The sequence below is a fragment of the Orbicella franksi genome, chromosome 8, assembly GCF_964199315.1.
Source record: "Orbicella franksi chromosome 8, jaOrbFran1.1, whole genome shotgun sequence".
In the NCBI taxonomy this organism is placed as follows: Eukaryota; Metazoa; Cnidaria; class Anthozoa; order Scleractinia; family Merulinidae; genus Orbicella; species Orbicella franksi.
The window spans coordinates 5,100,826-5,119,697 of record NC_138152.1 but is presented as its reverse complement, the minus strand read 5'-3'; the positions used below and the strand labels follow the sequence as shown (position 1 = coordinate 5,119,697).

At 37.5% G+C, this 18,872-nt stretch overlaps 2 protein-coding genes across 3 annotated transcripts; both read right to left on the bottom strand.

Annotated features, from left to right (window-relative positions):
* Positions 1 to 241: 241 nt before the first annotated feature.
* LOC145494937 (dynactin subunit 4-like) lies at positions 242 to 11,658 on the bottom strand. 2 transcript variants are annotated; one of them, XM_081474508.1, is made up of 16 exons: positions 11,480 to 11,658; positions 11,312 to 11,382; positions 10,519 to 10,706; positions 9,045 to 9,088; positions 8,723 to 8,824; positions 7,394 to 7,408; positions 6,564 to 6,637; positions 5,894 to 6,003; positions 5,288 to 5,342; positions 4,612 to 4,666; positions 4,066 to 4,139; positions 3,364 to 3,418; positions 2,818 to 3,192; positions 2,111 to 2,217; positions 1,918 to 1,996; positions 242 to 1,485 (listed from the first exon to the last, which is right to left on the bottom strand). In XM_081474508.1, exons 1-16 carry the CDS (start codon positions 11,612 to 11,614, stop codon positions 1,348 to 1,350), a joined length of 1,677 nt encoding a protein of 558 aa, XP_081330634.1. In that variant the 5' UTR covers positions 11,615 to 11,658; the 3' UTR covers positions 242 to 1,347. The 2 variants fall into 2 exon arrangements, with proteins under 2 accessions (XP_081330634.1, XP_081330635.1); XM_081474509.1 differs by lacking the exon at positions 7,394 to 7,408.
* A 1,625-nt stretch (positions 11,659 to 13,283) lies between these two features.
* LOC145494933 (rho-related protein racA-like) lies at positions 13,284 to 18,702 on the bottom strand. The gene is made up of 5 exons (XM_081474502.1): positions 18,181 to 18,702; positions 17,229 to 17,449; positions 15,517 to 16,232; positions 14,692 to 14,937; positions 13,284 to 14,287 (listed from the first exon to the last, which is right to left on the bottom strand). Exons 1-5 carry the CDS (start codon positions 18,636 to 18,638, stop codon positions 14,036 to 14,038), a joined length of 1,893 nt encoding a protein of 630 aa, XP_081330628.1. The 5' UTR covers positions 18,639 to 18,702; the 3' UTR covers positions 13,284 to 14,035.
* Positions 18,703 to 18,872: the final 170 nt, after the last annotated feature.

The window sequence follows — 18,872 nt, the reverse complement described above, 5'->3', positions numbered from 1 at the left end:
ATGATTGTATTTTCGCGGGGGAAGAAATTCTAAACCCCATCCGAGCCAAGAAAACAAAGCATGATTGACAGATGAAAACCAGTTGGACGGGGATGACATAATCATGCGTCCTCCAATCAGCAGCGTTATACAATTTTCAGACCTCAATCCACACAAACAAGTGATTGTGTTACATAAGATAACGACATGACGTTGCGAATTCACGTGTTCCGCGTGCATGTTCACGTGGAAGTTTAGGAGTTTAGTCACGGCATTTCGAGTTATTTTGGTCACGTACAAAATTACCTTTAAATTGAAGGAAACCTGAAAATAGTCATTTACTAAGATAGAAAAAACATCAAAGGGATGATAATAAACCATAAAGGAACAAATTGGTCGAGGATATAGAAGATTAACACGGATTACATACGATGAACTTGAAAACTTTAGGCTAACTTTTTAACATGCGCAAACCGTGGCGTAACTCCTTTAACTCGGAAGGAAGACACGTCTTAGTATGCAGCGGGAATCTTCTCATAAATACTGATTCAGGGAATCCAAACCTACTTGTCCGCATATGAATAATTTACCTAAGCTTACCTTGGCCTTACCTAGGCCAAAACGGTCGGTCCCTTTATGACCTCTCTATTACTACTTTGGCGCCAGAACAAAGCACTAAGTATGTGACGAGAGAAGTTTGTTTATTCAGGTAAAGAAGAGAGCTATTCTACACCAAATAATAACTTCCTGTTTCATTTCCCGTAAGTATTACCTTTCCCTGTTACTTTGTTTAAACATATTACTTCAAGGATTCATTAAATATTTCAAAACTATTTTGCAGTAGACCCGTCTTTTACGTTTACTTTGAAACATCGCGTGCAGCGAGGCCGAGTGGTTAGGGCGCCGTACTTGAAATCCGGAGGTCACGGGTTCAAGTCCCGCTCTGACCTCTAAGCTGGAGTTGTTTCTTGGTAGACCCAGTTCAACTCCTCAGTCACGCTTGTCAATAGCCAACTGACGTGCCTCCCGCCATTAAGTTGATATATTTGTTTCTTTCCGTTTAAGTGGCATGCCTGTGAACTAGCTAGGCGTAGCTAAGCGCATTGACCACTATAAACAACAACATTTTGAACATCGTTTTTCCAGCATTGACCGTCATAATTACCCTCTCGGTCCCACGCCTCTACAGATGACGTTTCATCTGGCGATTCGAATAACCGGAGCCTTTTCAAACGCTCAGACCACGAAACTGAAAACAGCCTCATTAGCAAAGTTCCCGACTGCAGAATGTTTTCCGACTACACAATATCTCCCTTTTCATGTCCTCTACTGTTTGATTCCCTCTGTACATGCCTCTATAAATAATAATTAAGACTCCGAGGCCACAGGTCCAAGGTTTATATGCAGTTTGTGTTTCAGTGTTACGAGTTGTTCCTCTGACTCCTGGCCGCCTCGCACCAAAGCTGTAGCTATGTGCTTGTAATCGTACTGCATAACCATCGAGAACTGAAAAGAAAACAACAAAAAACAGGGTCAAGAATTTACTAAACTTAGGGTATTGCACCGAGTTTCACAACCCCGCTTCCGCAGAGGCGGAATTAAAAAAAAGCACATTTCTAAGTAAGGTTTCAAGGCTTAAAGTTGACGCTTTCATTTCGTTAGGGGCCTACAACTTCCAATAAATCTTTAAATCACAGAAGCAGACACTCACAGCACAAAGGAACAGAAAGAGGTTACGATTTGTTACCATGTAATACAATCATTTCTTTGTAGATTCAAAAACGTAAGTGGCTAACACCACCCCCCCCCCCGGGATTCTCTCTTATGATGTTATCCATCGAAAGGATCCCTACGTGAACTAGGGCAGCAATGGCCTAGTGCGTATTCTCTAATTAGTACAGCAATCTCAAGGCAATCTCAAAATGTAATGTCACACACCTTCACATCACCTAATGTTTTTTTGGGCACCACTTTCACAAGAAACCACAACTTGTTTGCTTGCCGATTGACAACAACTCTGTTGAAAGACAAAATCAGCCAACAATTCAGTCAGCCTATAAGGATAAGTAACAAGAAATTCAAAGCGAGTTTAAAAAATTCGATTTTTGTTAGCTTATGCTTAATCTCCAACCTTGGATCATCATTAAACATCTCGGCAGTAGTAGCGGAGTCCATTTCATCAAATTCAGCCGCCTCGTCACGTGCTCCCAACATGAGAGGGAAGGTGGGGAGAATGACCTAACAAAATAACAAACAAACAAATGAAAAAAGAAAAAATCAAATATACTGTAGATCGCCAGATCGCACATTACTTGCAAAAAATTTTAGACTTAAAAATTTCGGTCGTTCAATTTTCGGACACCTTTTATCTTATTTCGGACAAATTTCGGACAAAAATTTCGGACACATTTTGGAAACCTCCTAAAAGTAAATTTGCGCCGACAAATAACGAATCAGACTGAAACAACATCAGTGAAAATGATAGTTTCGTTTTGCAGATTGACAGACCGAGAAAATAGCAAATTCTATCAAGCCGATACATGTCTCAAACAGTGTCTCAAATAGAGTTCTCTCCATAAAGTAAACTAAGAGTTTTGGAGCTTCTTAACGATTTTACACTGTACTGTAAATATTTCGGACGGTTTGATTTTCGGACACTTCTTGTGTCCGAAATTAAAATCGTCCGAATTTTTTTCAAGTAATGTAGTCTAGTGACGCAGATTTCAAGAGCAGTGCTCTAAATCATTTGGCCACACTGCCTCCCAGATCATCTTCTTTCTAAGCAAACAATTCCCTATAAAGGCTCCGTTGTACATGAGTGTACAGCGAGTATATTACCTCAGCTGTAGGCACAAACGATCTGCTCTCACAGCTGTTATCAATGCTGCGACCAGGCTTCTTACTCGCAGCCACTCCAACATGGCCGTCCTTCTTGCTGTCTTTCTCAGCAGCTTTTTCTTGTTCTGCATCACTCTTCTCTTTTGTTTTCTGTTCATCGTTCTTCCCGTCCTTGTCTTTTTCGTCTTCGTTTTTCCTTTGTTCTTCTTTCTCACTTTTCTCATCGCACTTGTCAGCATTTTGATCTGGCTTGATCTCCTTGTCCTGTGCATCACTTTCCTTCGAGCCATCTTTCTGATCTTGTTCAACTTTCAACAAAGTGACTTTTAATAAATGTTCCACAGGATTTGTCAGAGAAAGGGTCACCTGAGCTTCCTGCAACCCCAAAATAATACAACAGTTATACACACTGAATTCTTCTTCAATAAGAAAATTCGCAAAAATATAATTCAACGTTTACGTAATTAACAAAGACTGACAAAATAATCAAAAACATTTCACAAGAATTTTAAGATGGTTCAAACAATTCAAAAACAGATTACACACCTTTCCAAACCTCAGGACAGGAACATTTGAAATTCTCAACATAGGTACATAATACCTGACACAAGAAAAACACAAGAAAGGAGTTAATCATAAAAATAGTTTCAGTGGCTGCAACGTTACACCTTTCCAGTAAAAACGTGATTATTATGCCCTGCCATAGGTCCGCAATGCGTAAAATGAAATAGAGCCAAAAATAGCCAAGGATTACAAATTTTTCTTTCCCTTTGAAGACCCTTTGACACCTTCTCCACAAAGTTTACAGTCATTTTTGAAAATGTGAGGTCGTGGAAGGTGGATACTTTATGCCACCATTAGATGAAGTGTGTGCGAAGGAGAACCGCTGACTAAAATGACTTTACATTCAAACATGGTAGCTGATAATATGAACAGTGCTGAATGTGGTACACAAACAGCTATGGACAAACTTCATTTAACAAAGAAATGCTACAAGACTGTCAGTAACTTTGATTTTGTATTGTTTCATTAGTAATCCAACAATTTTTGACTGGCAGAAAATTCTGATGAACATTTCTGGACTCTACACTGGAGTCAAAGTGAATCCCTGTAGATAACTATTTGGCGCATTTGTGCCCTCAGCACCTCTTGTGTCCACAGACTGACAAAACATTTTTTAAACAAATGGTCACTAAAATATATCTGGTTCAGGGACAAGTTAGAATAACACAAGATCAATTTACTTACACTGCTCCTAGTTGAATCTTGAACTTAATTGATGATGGGTTGAACTCTGGTTTACTGAGATTGTGTTCACATTGCTGTTTAAAGAAGAAAGAATAACCTACATTAAGCAATCACAGCTTAGATTGAAAACACTAGTCATCTAGTATATATTACAAAATTCAGTATAGAAAGGTAAAGGTTTAAGTTTGTAAATGAACCAAGTGGCCCATCAGGCTGGTGCTTATCCCAGTTTCAGTAGCAGAAAGCAACTAAGAGTATTTCTGCTCTCCCCTGGATGGGATGCTAGTCCATCACAGGGTTACCCCCAGCATTAAGTTTGCTGGTACCCATTTATAGACCAGTGTAAAGGGGGCCACTGTGAGTGTGTAGTGTCTTGCACAAGAACACAATGCAACGTCCTCAGCCAGGGCTTGAACCCGCACCACTTGATCCGGAAGCAAGCACACCAACCACAAGGCCACTGCAACTCCACAAAAAATATGGAATTTAGATAATAATTTTCAATAATATATTGTTGTCTAAATTATCAGAGATAATTCTTCTTACCCTACAGCGTTGTGACCTCTTTGCCAGGAGATGCTTGTGTCTTGGGTGAAGATCACTGTATGTGTTATTAAAAACAAATCACAGTTTATATAGCATGTATTGTTAGACAAGGGATGTACAGGGGGGTCTCTGGGAATGCTCATGAATGGCTTAGACTTCTACATTGTCATGAGAGCTATGCTAGCAGGGTCTCAAGCTACAGGCAGATTCAACCAAACCAAACAGATCTAGGGGGGGGGGGGGGGAGAGAAACCCTACAAAAGACATCTCCTGGCCCACCAGGTTAGCATTTGAACATGGGGCTAATTATCAGGTACCATTTGAAAAACCTCTGCTACAGAAACTGTTGCCTCATCCTTGCACTGGAGCTTAAGAAGATAAGTGAGTGCCAGAAATGTTAGATTGGCATGACATACAAATCTTAAACATGGCACACAACACTAATTTAATTACTTGCCAACAATAGAGCAGTTTTCAATTGAGTGTTGAAAGTAATCAGACAATTACTTTCCTTTTGGTTTTGGTTTTACTACGTTTTGAGATTGGCTGAGTAATCTAATTGGCAAGTACCCGTAATTGGTTTGGTTTTGGTTTTACCACACTCAATTGAAAACCACTCCAAGAGAAATTTCAATCACATCATTTTCAATCTCGACAAAGCATTCTCCACTCTTACCTGATAGCCCCTGGCTGGAAGTCAGGCTGGCATAATCTTTGTGACAGTTGTGGAACTAAGAGAACACCATATGGTAATTTAACAATAACAAGATTTCCAACATCAGATATGAAACAACCATATTGTTAAGAATTTGTGTGTCAATATCATTGTATGATAGGTGCTCAGAATGCCACCATGTGTTTATAGCAGTGCATGTTAAGAGCTACTTCATAGTGCACATCTTGAAAAGTTTAGCCTAAATTTTTCAAGTTCATTGTTTGTAATCTGTGCTAATCTTCTCCACCCTCAACCCTCTTTGTTCCTTTATGGTTTATTTTTATCTCTTTGGTGTTTTTCTATATTAGTAAACTACTATTTCTGGGTTTTTTGCCTGTAGTCAAAGTACTGTGACTGGGCTCCTTTAACATGACATAACTACAGTGATTCTCAGCTACATCCATTGCTCTTATTATATTCCACTGTGATAATGGAAAGTCTTTTTGAAACAGATGAAATAAATTTGGATTTTAGGTGTATAGAGTATCACCAAAAGATTATCCAACCTCAGACACAAAGATCATGGCACAAAGAAAAAAATATTGATTGATCACTGCTGGCATCTACCTTTTTCAAGAATCAAAGGCTTGTTGTAAAATTCTTCAGGCAGTGTTTCCACCTCCTCGACAGCTTCACTGGGATTCTTTAAACTGAAAACTTCATCAACCATCTCTTTACTGTAAATAAAATGACAAAACTTTTTACATGATGTTCTTGATTTGCGGCTGGATACCAAACAGTTTGTAACGCGACTGTTTATTTTCATTACACAACAGACAATAGAGGAAACATTTTATAAATAAGAAATATGCACAGCATTACAACAAATGGACATTGATGAGTTGCCAAATATTAGACGAATTTGACATTAAAGGGAAAAGTCTGACAAATTGATTCAATTTCACCCTCTTTTAAAAGCAAAAAACAAATGAACAAACAAAACAAACGATGTAATACATGTAGTTCATTGCTTCACACTACAGATGGCTATACATACATTGGCAAGATTACAATGTTTTCCTAGGTTTGCACTCTTAGAAACCAAAGAAATAGCTCAATATTAAAAAATGTTCAAAACTTTCTGCCCAAGTTTGGAACACGATATGATGTCATTTCATGTATAAGGCTGCAGATATGGCATAATTTGTTAATACTGTATGTTAAAAAATGAAATCTACACAACCAGAGGGTACCACTAAAATGCATTATTAGAAATACTCTACAGCAAAATGCATACCCTTTTGTATAATTAGCTGTTAGGTAGGAAAGACTGCTCTTGCGTCTTGTTAGTGATGACAAACCAAACTTGTCCTGAAAAACATCATTTTATAAGAATGTTAACAAGGATGATGCAACACTTAGAGGGGGTGTGTGCCCGGGCTGGTTATCACCATATTTTGTAACAAGACATCAAGAAATCAAAATTGTAATTTGAAACTTTGAATGTTCATGAATGGTATTTCTTTACTTTCATCACTTGTAGCATTTTTGTTGCTATTGTCAAGAGAGTAATAAACATGATATTTGAAGCAAGTTTTTCAGCAAGCTTTCGTATTGGGTTCCGTTTCATGTTACCATTCCTAAAAATTAGTGGACTCACGACCAACTGTCAACCAAGATCTATGCTGATAGAGTGTCCATTGGATGTCAACTGAGGTGTTGATGGAGTGTTGATTGAGGGTCGATCTAGGGTACTGATTGAGGGTATCGATCGAAACTCGATCATGGATGCCTTTAGTACACATGATGCAATAATTTTTAAAAAATTATCCACTCTTAGACAAAAATACAACTGGTCATACAAATGCAAGTAATCTGTAAAAAGAAGCCAATGATAATACTTTTATACTGTCTAAGTACTGCACTGTATACAACATGAACCTATATTTTAGAACATAATCAGTTATTTAGAATTTACAGCAAGAAAGAGAAGTACACTTGTCTATAGCATGCTTCTCATTATTAAGAAACGTAAATGGTCACTTTGAACATTAATTTAATTTAAACCTGACATTAGCAGTTAATAAAATTACATTGACATTAAGCTCAAGTTATTATATATCTTACCTTTCTTGGAGTGAACTGTGTCCAGTTTTGCAAAAACGTTACAGCATTCAGGATTAGACAATGAAAGGATTAATCAACTTCATAGCTTTATTATTACAGACTATTAAAATATTATCACCAATAAATTATTACCAGTAACAACCGTGGAACTGAGTACAAGTGGCTTCTTTATTTATAGGAAAATAGTTTTAAAAAACCCTTCATTTTTGAGTCAAAATTTTGTTAAAAATAATAATCTCCTTGCTAGATGTTTACATTCTATCTCTAGCTGTGTATCTTTATTTATTTCTTCATAAACAGACAAGACAAATAAGACACTAAATTGTGATACTAATTTTATTATTCATTGTAAGTAACAATCAATAATATTATGTACTTGTCTTGTTTATTAGACATATGCTAGTCATGAGGATTTTTAAATGCTTACTAGTCATTTTAAATAAATTGTTGATTACACACAACTCTATTTTCCATGTTCAGCACTTAGTATTTAATACTTGTTTAGCTTTTACTGACAGATACAGTCAAACCTGTATTAAGCGGACCCCATATTAAGTAGACACCCTCTATTAAGCGGACAGCAGTGCAAGTCCCATTTTTCTTTTCCCATATTCACTGTAAAGAATACCTGTATTCAATGGACACCTCTATTAAGCAGATGCGGACACTTTAAACTTGACTTTTATGGTCATTTCTATTATTAGAAACCTGTATCAAACAGACACTGCTAAAAGGATGCATGATTTTTTTGTCCACGTTTTAGTAGATCAGTCATTCAAGTTTGCCCACAAACTGAGCTGTCACAGGAATGCACTATTTTGTTATTCGGTTTTGTTTTTACAGAACTTTTGTTCTTGTTTGATTTTGCAAACCTTCACATGATTCGATCAATATAGATACTGTTACTGTATACTTAAATCGCTTAACCTCATAATTATACTGGTCATTGTTTATGGAAATACAGTATTGCAGAGTTCTCAACCATTCGTGAGAATGCTATTTGACCCTTTCAAGGTCTTTTAATACTGAGTGACAAATATTAATATGACCCTTTCAAGATGAATTCTGAGGGAACCTGTTTTTGACGGACACCCTGTATTAAGTGGACGCTAGCACAGGTCGGAGGGTGTCTGCCTAATACAGGTTTGACTGTAATCAAATCATGCATTCAGTCATTGATAAAATTAGTTTTAAAACAGTCACGTCTTCACCATCATTTAACATTTAACTTAACAACAGACTTACCATTAGCTTTACAGTAATACATGCAATATTTATGTACTGTATACTGTTGCTATATTTTTGTCCTACGCATGCTTACATACTCACTGATAAATGCATATAGTTTCGTCGTTTGGTCAATTTCTTTTTCTCTCTTTCAGCTTTCTCTTTTTGTGCAAGTTGCCTGTAGTATTCAACAAGGGAATTGACCTGCAGGGCAGGAAAAACATCAGTCAGAGACAAGAGAGAACTGAGTATAAACCTGGCTCAAGCACCTCTCAAAAAAAAAATACCCGATGAGATCGCAGAAACCAAGTACATGTAGAGATTTCATAGAGCAACAGAGATGCCAATTTAAAAAAGTTAAAATCTGGGAGATCACCTATTTCACAAATGTGGAGTAATAAAATAATTAATCATCACTCAGTACCCTTCTTGCTGCAGGACTCTCTTGTTCTTGCCAAGCACCACTTGCTAAAAAACAAACAGTTACATCGATTCAGGTAAGGATCAAGGGACAGAAAAGCTGTCTTTTTACCTTCTGTCATTAGTAAAGGAAGATAGTTGTAACAACTTTAAGGATTACACTACAAATTAAACATTGCAATAAAATTGGTTTCAACTTTGCTTAAAAAAATCGACAAAAGTGGGTATGAACCCACTTTTGTTCACTTCGACTTCAAAATGAAGCAAACATTGAAACATTATCACTACAATCTTGTAGTTTTATCCAAAATGATTTTTGTTTTTCAATTTCATTGCAATGATTTGTAGTAAAATTATTAAGCAAATCTCTTTCTCTACTCATTTAAGCATGGATGAAAATTCAAATTTGTATGTTGGAAGCTCTTACTCTAGTGAAGTTGTGTGATCACATTAAATCAAACGAATACCCAAAACAGTAGAATTTGGGATGTGGATGAACTTGAAAAATTCTGAAAGCAATTTAGAAAATCATTACAAGCACTAAAATAATATACTGTACTTTATACCATGCCATAGAAAATACAGCCAATCAGAATTCAGGAAAGCAGTTGAAGAGGCGATGGTATTACACCCTACCTTACCATCACTTGCCACACTTATGTCATATTAATTGATTGCGTTGGCCACTGTATTTTCTATGGCATGGTATAACACAGTTATGCAATGCAATCTGTCAATTGTATTTTCCCTGTATACACCAGGGTTGTCGCCAAGCGCCAGCTGCCGGTGAAATTCGCTGGCTGAATTTTGGCAGATGATCACTTGGTAAAGGACAACTACACTTTTTAGGTTACGCACGTACAATCACTTGATATCTGAACGATATCAAACCTTCCAAATCAACTAAATGAAAAGTTTGGAATAAATTACTGACTACCTTGAGTATTGATGCCATTATAACGAGTACAGTAATTAATGTGTAGTTCCAGAAATATCCATACCTCCCCACAGAAGGGATTTTTTCTAAGACCCCCCACCCCCCCTGGAAATTCCAATAAAGCTTCACACATTTCTTTAAATTTTTTGGTCTTACAGAACCCCCCACCCCCAAGGAAATTCCAATCCCTTCTGTGGGGGGAGTATGGATATTTTCTGGACTGCACAATTTAAATAAAATCTTGTTTTGAGCTTTTGTTTAGCATGTTCTTGGTGTACTGCGTCTGCCATCTTATAAATGCAAAGCTTGGTAGCCCCGCATTCAAGGTGTTGCAAAAGATTGGGGATGAAATTTCTGTTCCAGGTCTCTCGTGAAAAATGGTAACCGGCTCAATGAAAATCTTAGCTGAGAGACTATTTTCTTAGCTACAACACTGATACACACAAGCCTTTTGTGGGATATCCCACAGCATACCACTCAAAAGTGTTGCATAACCAGTATATAGTTACCTGAAAACATGAAAGAAAAAACTTTAACTCACCAACACTCTTGTCTTCAATGCCGATATCTCTTGAAGACCAGCGACAGAAGCCACAGGCTAGGTAATATACTTTCTTAGCTTGCGTTGCTTTGCTGTCATCTCCACCCTTGTCTGACTGAATGGCTACTGCTGTTGCTCTTGTTGAAAGTGTGTTACCACAGCTTGGGCAATCAAAGCAGTTGGCACACCTTTTTAATATAATTATGCAAAACATATGCTATATTATCATTCTTTTTGATTCACAAGAACAAAATTCTTAATATTCATCTTTTAAACGTTACCAAGTGATCAATATCTTGGATCACTGTATTATAATTTTACTGCCTCAGCAGTGTTTTAGCCATCTGACAAACACAATACAGATTATATCAGGGTCGTCGCAAAGTTTTCAAGTAGGCAGCTTTATTTTTTGGAGTAAGCAGCTGATTTTGAATTCTTTTCTAAAGAATTAGAATAAGTCGATGGTAATTTTCGTTGGTAGCCAGCTTCTTTTCAGCTGAATTTTTTCACCAAGCAATTTTTCGCCATTTCAGCGGCATTGCACTTGATGCTATCAAAATCAGTTCAAGTTCATAATGGACTGTTTTACTCATCCACTGACAATACCAAAGGCCTCTTTTCAAGAGGTCAACATTTAATCTCTCATATAGTCCCTTGTTATATTCTGCCACTAAGTCAAGAAACAACAACACAAAAAAATGAAAAGGGGGTTTGCATTGTGATAATTCGCTTTATTAAGTCTTTTTACTTTATGCTTGAGGAATTGGACCTATATTTTAAACGTAGGATTTACCTGTTTTTCTTAACCTTAGCTTCTGCTGAAGGCATATTTTCCAGACAGTTAGGGCAGTAGTAAGAATCGACCTTACAAAAGATAAATTAAATACAAAATCAATTCAACATCAACATCATCATCGTCAAACATCAAATATTGAATTTTTCCTTCATCTCAAGGAACTACCTCATGAGAGACACACAGAGGACATCTCAGCTTAATGCAGTGTCGACAAAAGTACAAACGAGCCGCTGGAGATAACGTAGAACAAGAACAAGTCAGCAAAACACGAATTCCATCGCCTTCGAAGGTTGACGCCATGTTGGATTTCTCCCAGCCCTCGACTCGTACTGAGTTATGGGTATTGACCTCATTTGCGCGCGCTCATGCACGCGCATATTGAAAACATGACGGATTTGCCTTGATATTGAGCTCTTTCAGTTGAAAAATGGCTCTAGCTCACCAACGAGCACGGGCACCCCAATTTTTTTTTCCAGTCATTGTAATCAACTAATCATAAGCTTCGCGTGAGAAAAGACTGATCTAAATTCTATTGCTGAAAATTTAATAAATAAGAAAAATAGCAGATACACTGTGGTCTTTTCTATTTTGCAGTCGGTAACCACGTCAAGAAATTTAGTTCAAATTTTAATCAAGGATTTAGCTTTTTGTCCGAATCAAACTTAAAATGTTTAATTGTGTCCGACACAATGTATTGACTGTAGTTTAATGCGTTTTCTTGTGAGTCTGGGCTCACAAAGATTTTACAATTACTGGGAATGCGTTTTTATAATAAGCATTAAATAATGCCAAAATGGGGCATTTTCAATCAAGGATTTAGCTTTTTGTCCGAATCAAACTTAAAACGTTTAGTTGTGTCCGACACAATGTATTGACTGTAGTTTAATGCGTTTTCTTATGAGTCTGGGCTCACAAAGATTTTACAATCACTGGGAATGCATTTTTATAATAAGCATTAAATAATGCCAAAATGAGGCATTTTCAATGCCTCACTGCTCCTTAATGAGCATGGGCACTCCCCTTTTTTATTTCAAAATTGAAGTTATCATATGACAAATATTCAGTGGACAAAGTTTGAACAAAAATCTATTGTCACTTTTATTTCAGAGGAATTACCTTAACTTCCGGTCACCAAACTTCCTCTTCCTCCGAGATTGGAAAACCTCCGCGATTTGTTAAACAAAATATGAGTAAACCGGGTTATTTCTCAATCTCGATCTGGCCCGAGTTGTTCGAAAGGTGGTAACACCATTAGGCTATCCATCGGATAAATCACTATCCAGCAGATAGTGTGGTTTGTTTTGTCAACACTTACCCACTGGATTGTGATTTATCTCGTGGATACCGAGGTGCTGTTGTGCCGACATGTGACCAAAAGATGAGAGGCTCTGGGGACAATCTGGGGAAGAGAATAGAGTCTCTTTTGTTGTCACAAGCACATGTGCAAAGTAGTCACCATGTGGAAGAAACCTCAATCTGATGCCAAGCTTTCGTTGTTTGCTGGTTAACAACTATTCACTTAAGTGGAGGTGAATAGTGGATGTTTCCCAAGCTGCAAAGCGGCAAAGTAAATATCTACCACTTTCACTGACACTGAGGTGTATCATTGTTTCAGTATATACCACACAAGTTGAATAATCAGCCTTGTTTATTGATAAAATTTGCTTCTTGGTAACTGAAGCGAAATGGGAAGCCATTTTGTTTTTCTCCATAATTTTGCTCAGAGGTGAATAGTACTTGCTATCCACCTTCAAGCAAGCCAATCAGAATGCGACGAAAGCACTAATCACTTGTGTGGTATATACTAATAATTTTTTAATATCACAAAGTATGAGGCCTACACAATAATGAGGTCTACCTGACTGAAAATATAGATTATGAATGAACTTATTATTCCTGGTTTAATGCCAAGCTCAATTTAAAGAATGTTACCCAACATCATCAGGAAGTAAAATTCGTGCAGCAAATATCAGCAATGCATGTGGAGAGATTTATAGAAAATAATAACCTTTTTATTAGAACTAACTACTGGGGTAGTACTATACAATTTATGAACATTTTGAATGATCCTGATGATCACAAGTCCCATAAGCTAAACAAAACAAAGACAAACACTGAGTTAACATTTAGGCCGCACTTTAAAAAATGGCTAATTACTATTTGATCAATGGATTTAAAAAGAAATATTGCTGCTTCAAATAAAAATATCCGAAATACTAAATCTGTAATAAAAAGATTTTACCTACTACAATATGTACAAAAATATGTTTTTTCATTAGAACTAAATTCAGCGATTTGGTCTTTCTGAAATGTCAAGGATTGTTATTGAGCACTTTTTACAATCTCAAGATCTTAAATTGACTTTCTTTAGTGAAATAAAATACTGCATACAAAAATAACATTTCATTTTTTAAAAATATAGTTATGATTTTCTATGAGCAACACTATCACATATAAGAATTTTCAGGCACAGTTGATTCCCAGTTTTTTAAACCCTGGCAATTTTTCAAACATCCCGATAACTCAAACCAAAAGTCTTTTCCTTTCCTCAATCAAACACCGTAATTTACCCCCAATTTCTCTAATTACCCCATTTTCCGTTTCCCTTGGAGGTTTGAAAAATTGGAATTCCACTGTATTTCAGATATTAGCAAGAGCAAGTATTAGTGTTCAACAACATTCAATGCTGTCTTAATAATGTCTTATTGTATGTTGATACTCCTACAAGATGGTACACTTGTGAGGCAAACAAGATTTTGCTTTCCGGTGCAGTTGTCTTTGGTTCAGTGAAATCCACTTGTCTTTAGATTCAAGAGTTCTCAAATAACCCTGAAGTGGCCTGGTGTGTTTTTCAAAGAACTGACTGTTTTCATTAACAACCAAATCCAGCTCTTTACCAAGTCCTTCAAATCTTGTGAAGTTTAAGGCAATGACATAGAGGCACCACTCTGTTAACTGCTTTGCATTAAACATCTGTGAAAAAAAGTAAAAAAAAAGTAAAAAAAGTAAATATTGTGTATTAAGTAAATACAATTTTACAAACTTATCTTGTTTGTGTAATTAATTATTTATTTATTTAAGAGCAGATTAAGAGGACAATTAGTCATACCAAGCAAGCAATAAATTACATTGTGCAGTGACTTATCTCAAATGGACCTCTTTACCAATGTCACGAAATATCAACAATTTTTGGACATAAACAAAACACCAGCCCCATAGCTTATTCATCATGCCAAATTTAGTGTCTTTCAAACTCATGAAAATAATGGACCTTAAACTTGCCAATTTTAAAAATAAATTGGACAACAGATTCTCAAAAAGCTAAAAACAAAATCACAAACAACTGTAATCTTTGGATTTAGCAAGTTAACACTAACTTTGGAGAAAGCCAGCACATCCAGCCATTCCTTGGCGATATTTTCACTGATTTGTGTTTGCATTATCTGTTGTAATCCTTTATGCATTTCATCTTCACAAATCTGCACCAGGTGCGGCAGACACAAACGATCTGCAAGAACAAGTACGTTCTCAACAGGAATCCTGTCCAGGGTGGAACAGTGGTCAGTGTACAGGTACTCCAGTACAGCTAAAAAGCTTTGGAAATCAACTCCAAGCAAAGGGATCTGAAAGAAATGAAGTCAAACACTTAGCACCATAGCAAACCAAATTAGAAACATGAACTGTCACAGTCAAATCAGCTGAGGTGTTGCACCCCAATAAAGGCTAATGCTTAAATAATTTAACCTATTAATCCAATACTGTTTTATTTTTTTATTAAAGATCCCGCACAAAAGTTTTGAAATTGAGAGGCTCTGAAATGCAATTTTATGCATTCTCTTGGAGGTATTTCCTCAAAAAAAAAAATCAGTTTTGGAAAAGGTCAAGACGCCAAGAATATTAAGGGATTACAAAGACTTTATTCCAATTTTTTTCCGACTGCGCTAGGCTGAGCATAAAATGTATACCTCTCTAGCTACAGCCTTAACTGACCTGAGACAAGGACAGTCAAGGTTCAGTCACATTCCAAAAAAACTGACGTGTTTTCTCTAAATTTACTTTTACAACTCACACATATATTATTCCACAAAGTAGACGGCTCAGAAGTTGAAGTAGCCCATTTTTTAGCCAGTTGCCAGCACTAAATGAGAACCCTGTGACATTAAGTCAAGTCTCACAATTTGTAAATTCAGAGTGGAATATACCTGAGAACTTTTTCCTTCTCTGAAGTTTCCACCCAGGAGAGCAGCCAGAACAGGTGATCTTGCTTTCAGTACTGCCTTATGAGCAAATGCCAGTTTGCCTTCCACAACAAATGCCACATCAGAAAATGGAGTTGCTTTCTTGTCCAAAAACAGATCACATACGGATATCAGTGGTGGCATGGGTTGACCAATAGTTTTTTTCTTTGTTTCAGTTGTCTTCTGATCACCCTTGAGTTTAAGTAAATAATTACAAATATCCACTAATGGGGAAACTTTCAGTTTCTTTGCTGCGGTCAAAAGTTCTTTAATCCTGTCACATTCACTCTCCTCTGAAATTCCTACCTCACCCGAATATAAGAACTCTAGAATTTCAATGAAGGTTTCACGGGAAATCCAGTTCTTCAAAAATATACATATCATACTTTGAGAGAAGGCTTTTGAGTAAACAGGGTCATTTTGTGCTTGCTGACAAATATCAGCAGACACATTCTTAATCTCAAAAACATCCTTAAATTTTCTTAGGGTGTGTGCATCTTCGTCACAAATAACATCTTTAAAAGCTGACTGCCATAGCCACAGCACAATCCGGTGGGCAGAAATGCTCTCACTCCCATCTTCAAATGTAAAGAGAACATCAGCGTTTTTGACATCCTTTAGGATTTCTTTGAAATCTTTGGCATGCGTTGATTGATCAGCTTTAAATTTTGGAGGGGAACCTGAAAAAGATAACATTAATTAATGCTTAATGAATAGGAACAAAGACTTGCCAGCATATAGTACTTGATTAGTAGATCTTTGCAACCCTAAGTAATAATAAAGTAGTAATAACCAGATTTAACAGGACTGCACAAAGTGCAAGCCAACATGCAAGCCATTTCAGAAAGCCTAAATATTACAGTCTGTTAAGCTTGGATAGCACCTGGTTAGCCTAAATAGCCCCACAACCCTCCAGACATTTTGTTGGCTTGTGGTAAACCTTATAGACAGTAGGATCACTGGCTCGCATGACTCACACGGCTTGCTTGCAGGTTAGCTTAAATAACATTCCTGTTAGCCTAACTAGAACTCTGGTTAGTCTAAAAAGCACTCTGGTTAGTCTAAGTTAGCTTAATTAGCTTGTGCTCAGCCTTTTTATCAGGGTTAGGATCCTGGCTTGCATGGCTCACATGGCTTGTACACTTGACTCGCGCAAATTGTCCACACTCAATTTAATGACAGGTACGTGACTTTACAAGCACCCAATATTACTACAACTCGATCATAATAAAAGTAGTTGGAAAGGTTGTAAAATACAACATGATATATTGCAATATATCATAATTAGAAAAAACAACTTAAATGACATGCATAGGGTGTTTGCTGTGCTTTCAACACGATCCAGTGCCTGCAAGAACTCCAGTGGATATACTATTGAGAATAACCAGCAGTTGTTAAAAATTGACCCTCTAAAGGAAGTCACCGTGGGCAACTCCTCTGACAGGTGTTGTACCAACCACCTACTCTAAATCTCAGTGAAAGGACATTCTATATGTAGTGTTTGAACTTTCTCTCTGATATCAATGTTAATACTTTACTAAACAATGTGCTGTGTAATCTATAAACAACACCATTGAATGAGGGGAGATGGGGAGAAGTTTCATTATACACCGAACTTGATTATAACATGACTACTGTTAAATAAAGATTGTTTATTCCTGTCCTCATGCACTTACTGATTGGTGGAAGCCACACCGAGTCAAATTTATTGAACCGTCTAAATCTGCTTAAGTTTGCATGGCCCCCTTGTCTGTTAGTATGAGCCAGCTTGACAGCAGAATCAAAAGCTTTGTCCACATGTTCACCAGTCTGTGCACTTGTTTCTTGGTACAGGGAGCCCATCATCTGTGCCACAGCGTCTGCTTCAGAAACTGAGACAAACTTAATAGATCCACCCCTACAAATACAAAACAAATGAGATAGATTACTATTGGGGTGACTACATGTAGAATTATTTTAAGGTAAAGATAAAGTCTGCACACGAGCCAAGTTAGTGGCTCATCAGGCTGGAGTTTATCTTGGTTTCAGTAGCATGAGGTGACTAGGAGTATTTCTACTCCCCCCTGGATGGGATGCTAGTCCACTGCAGGGTTACCCCCCAGCATTAAATTCGCTGTTACCCACTTATACACCTGGGTGGAGAGAGGCACCGTGAGAGTAAAGTATCTTGCCCAAGAACACAACAAATGTCCCTGGCCAGGGCTCGAACCCTGACCACTCCCTGTTGAGTTTGAATGGATGCATGAAGTTGGTGTATGTAGATAAACTGAAGACAAAATAGTCTTAAAGGTGGGGGGGAGGGGAAGTTTACTCCTTGGAATTTCTGGTGGTATAGTGTCTCTTGGTTGTCTGAATCCTGATCCTACATGTCTTTCAAAACCCAAATATGCCCCTTTTCTCACCCTGTTTGGTAAGCTGCAGTTTATTTCTGCTGTTTTGAAAGACGAATTAGACTTTTCTGATTTTCCAAAAACGCAACTACAGCAATTTCAGATCAAAACTGATGTCACTTAGGATAAACAGCTCAAAAACCATACTCTTTGGGGGAGGGGCACATACCCTAAGTATTCCATAGCCTCAGGGGGAACCCTTACCGCTTGTTCCCTCTGGGACGGAAACACCCCTCACCTTTCATTTTCAGCTCGTAGATCAGACTTTGTTCCAACAAAAAGTACTGGTATACCTCGTTGATACTTCTGAACTTCAGGTAGCCAACATTTTGTTATGTTGTTAAACGATTCGGGATTTGTGACGTCGAAACACAGCATAAACACATCAGCTCCAACGTAAGTCAGAGGTCTGACAGAATTGAAGATCCACCAGCCTCCGGTATCCCAGAGATTTGTCTGATAATTCCCGAGGCATTCAGTGTCGACATTCGTGAAATACGTCTCAAAAACTGTAGGTGAATACACTTTGGAAGGCTCGAAGGGCTTTTTGAACAGGCTGTAGCCATCATCGGAAAAGGTCGCGTAAAGTTCTTGTGCTCGCGAAAGCAGCCATGTCTTACCCACTCCAGAGTCGCCAACAAGAACAATCTTGAGAGCGTTTTGTAAATGACGGTGCATGTGAAAAGCTGTGGCCATTTGTACAGCCGAGGTAACGTCTTCGTGAAGACATCTCCTGTTCAGTTTTGTACCTGTTCGTTTCAGTTCGTTTTATACAAGACTCAATGCCAAATATAACCAACCAATGAAATCACAGCTGATCACAATGCAGGGGTCCATTGAGGGTAAAAGCCCGGGAATGACGTCATCATCTTCTTTTACTCCCATTGTTTTCAATATTGAGTATCGAAAGTAATCAGGCAATTACTTACG

Bases quoted from the DNA above. Each gene is read 5' to 3' on its own strand.
- LOC145494937 (XM_081474508.1), bottom strand. From the start codon at position 11,614: ATGGCGTCAACCTTCGAAGGCGATGGAATTCGTGTTTTGCTGACTTGT. The intron at 8,825-9,044 runs GTACTGAGTGAT...CCTGCCCTGCAG, and splicing joins AGAGTCCTGCAGCAAGAAGG to GTCAATTCCCTTGTTGAATA. The intron at 4,667-5,287 runs GTAAGAGTGGAG...TAACACATACAG, and splicing joins TTCCAGCCAGGGGCTATCAG to TGATCTTCACCCAAGACACA.
- LOC145494933 (XM_081474502.1), bottom strand. From the start codon at position 18,638: ATGGCCACAGCTTTTCACATGCACCGTCATTTACAAAACGCTCTCAAG. The intron at 17,450-18,180 runs GTGAGGGGTGTT...TTGTATTTGTAG, and splicing joins CTACGAGCTGAAAATGAAAG to GGGTGGATCTATTAAGTTTG. The intron at 16,233-17,228 runs GTAAGTGCATGA...TATCTTTTTCAG, and splicing joins GGTGTGGCTTCCACCAATCA to GTTCCCCTCCAAAATTTAAA.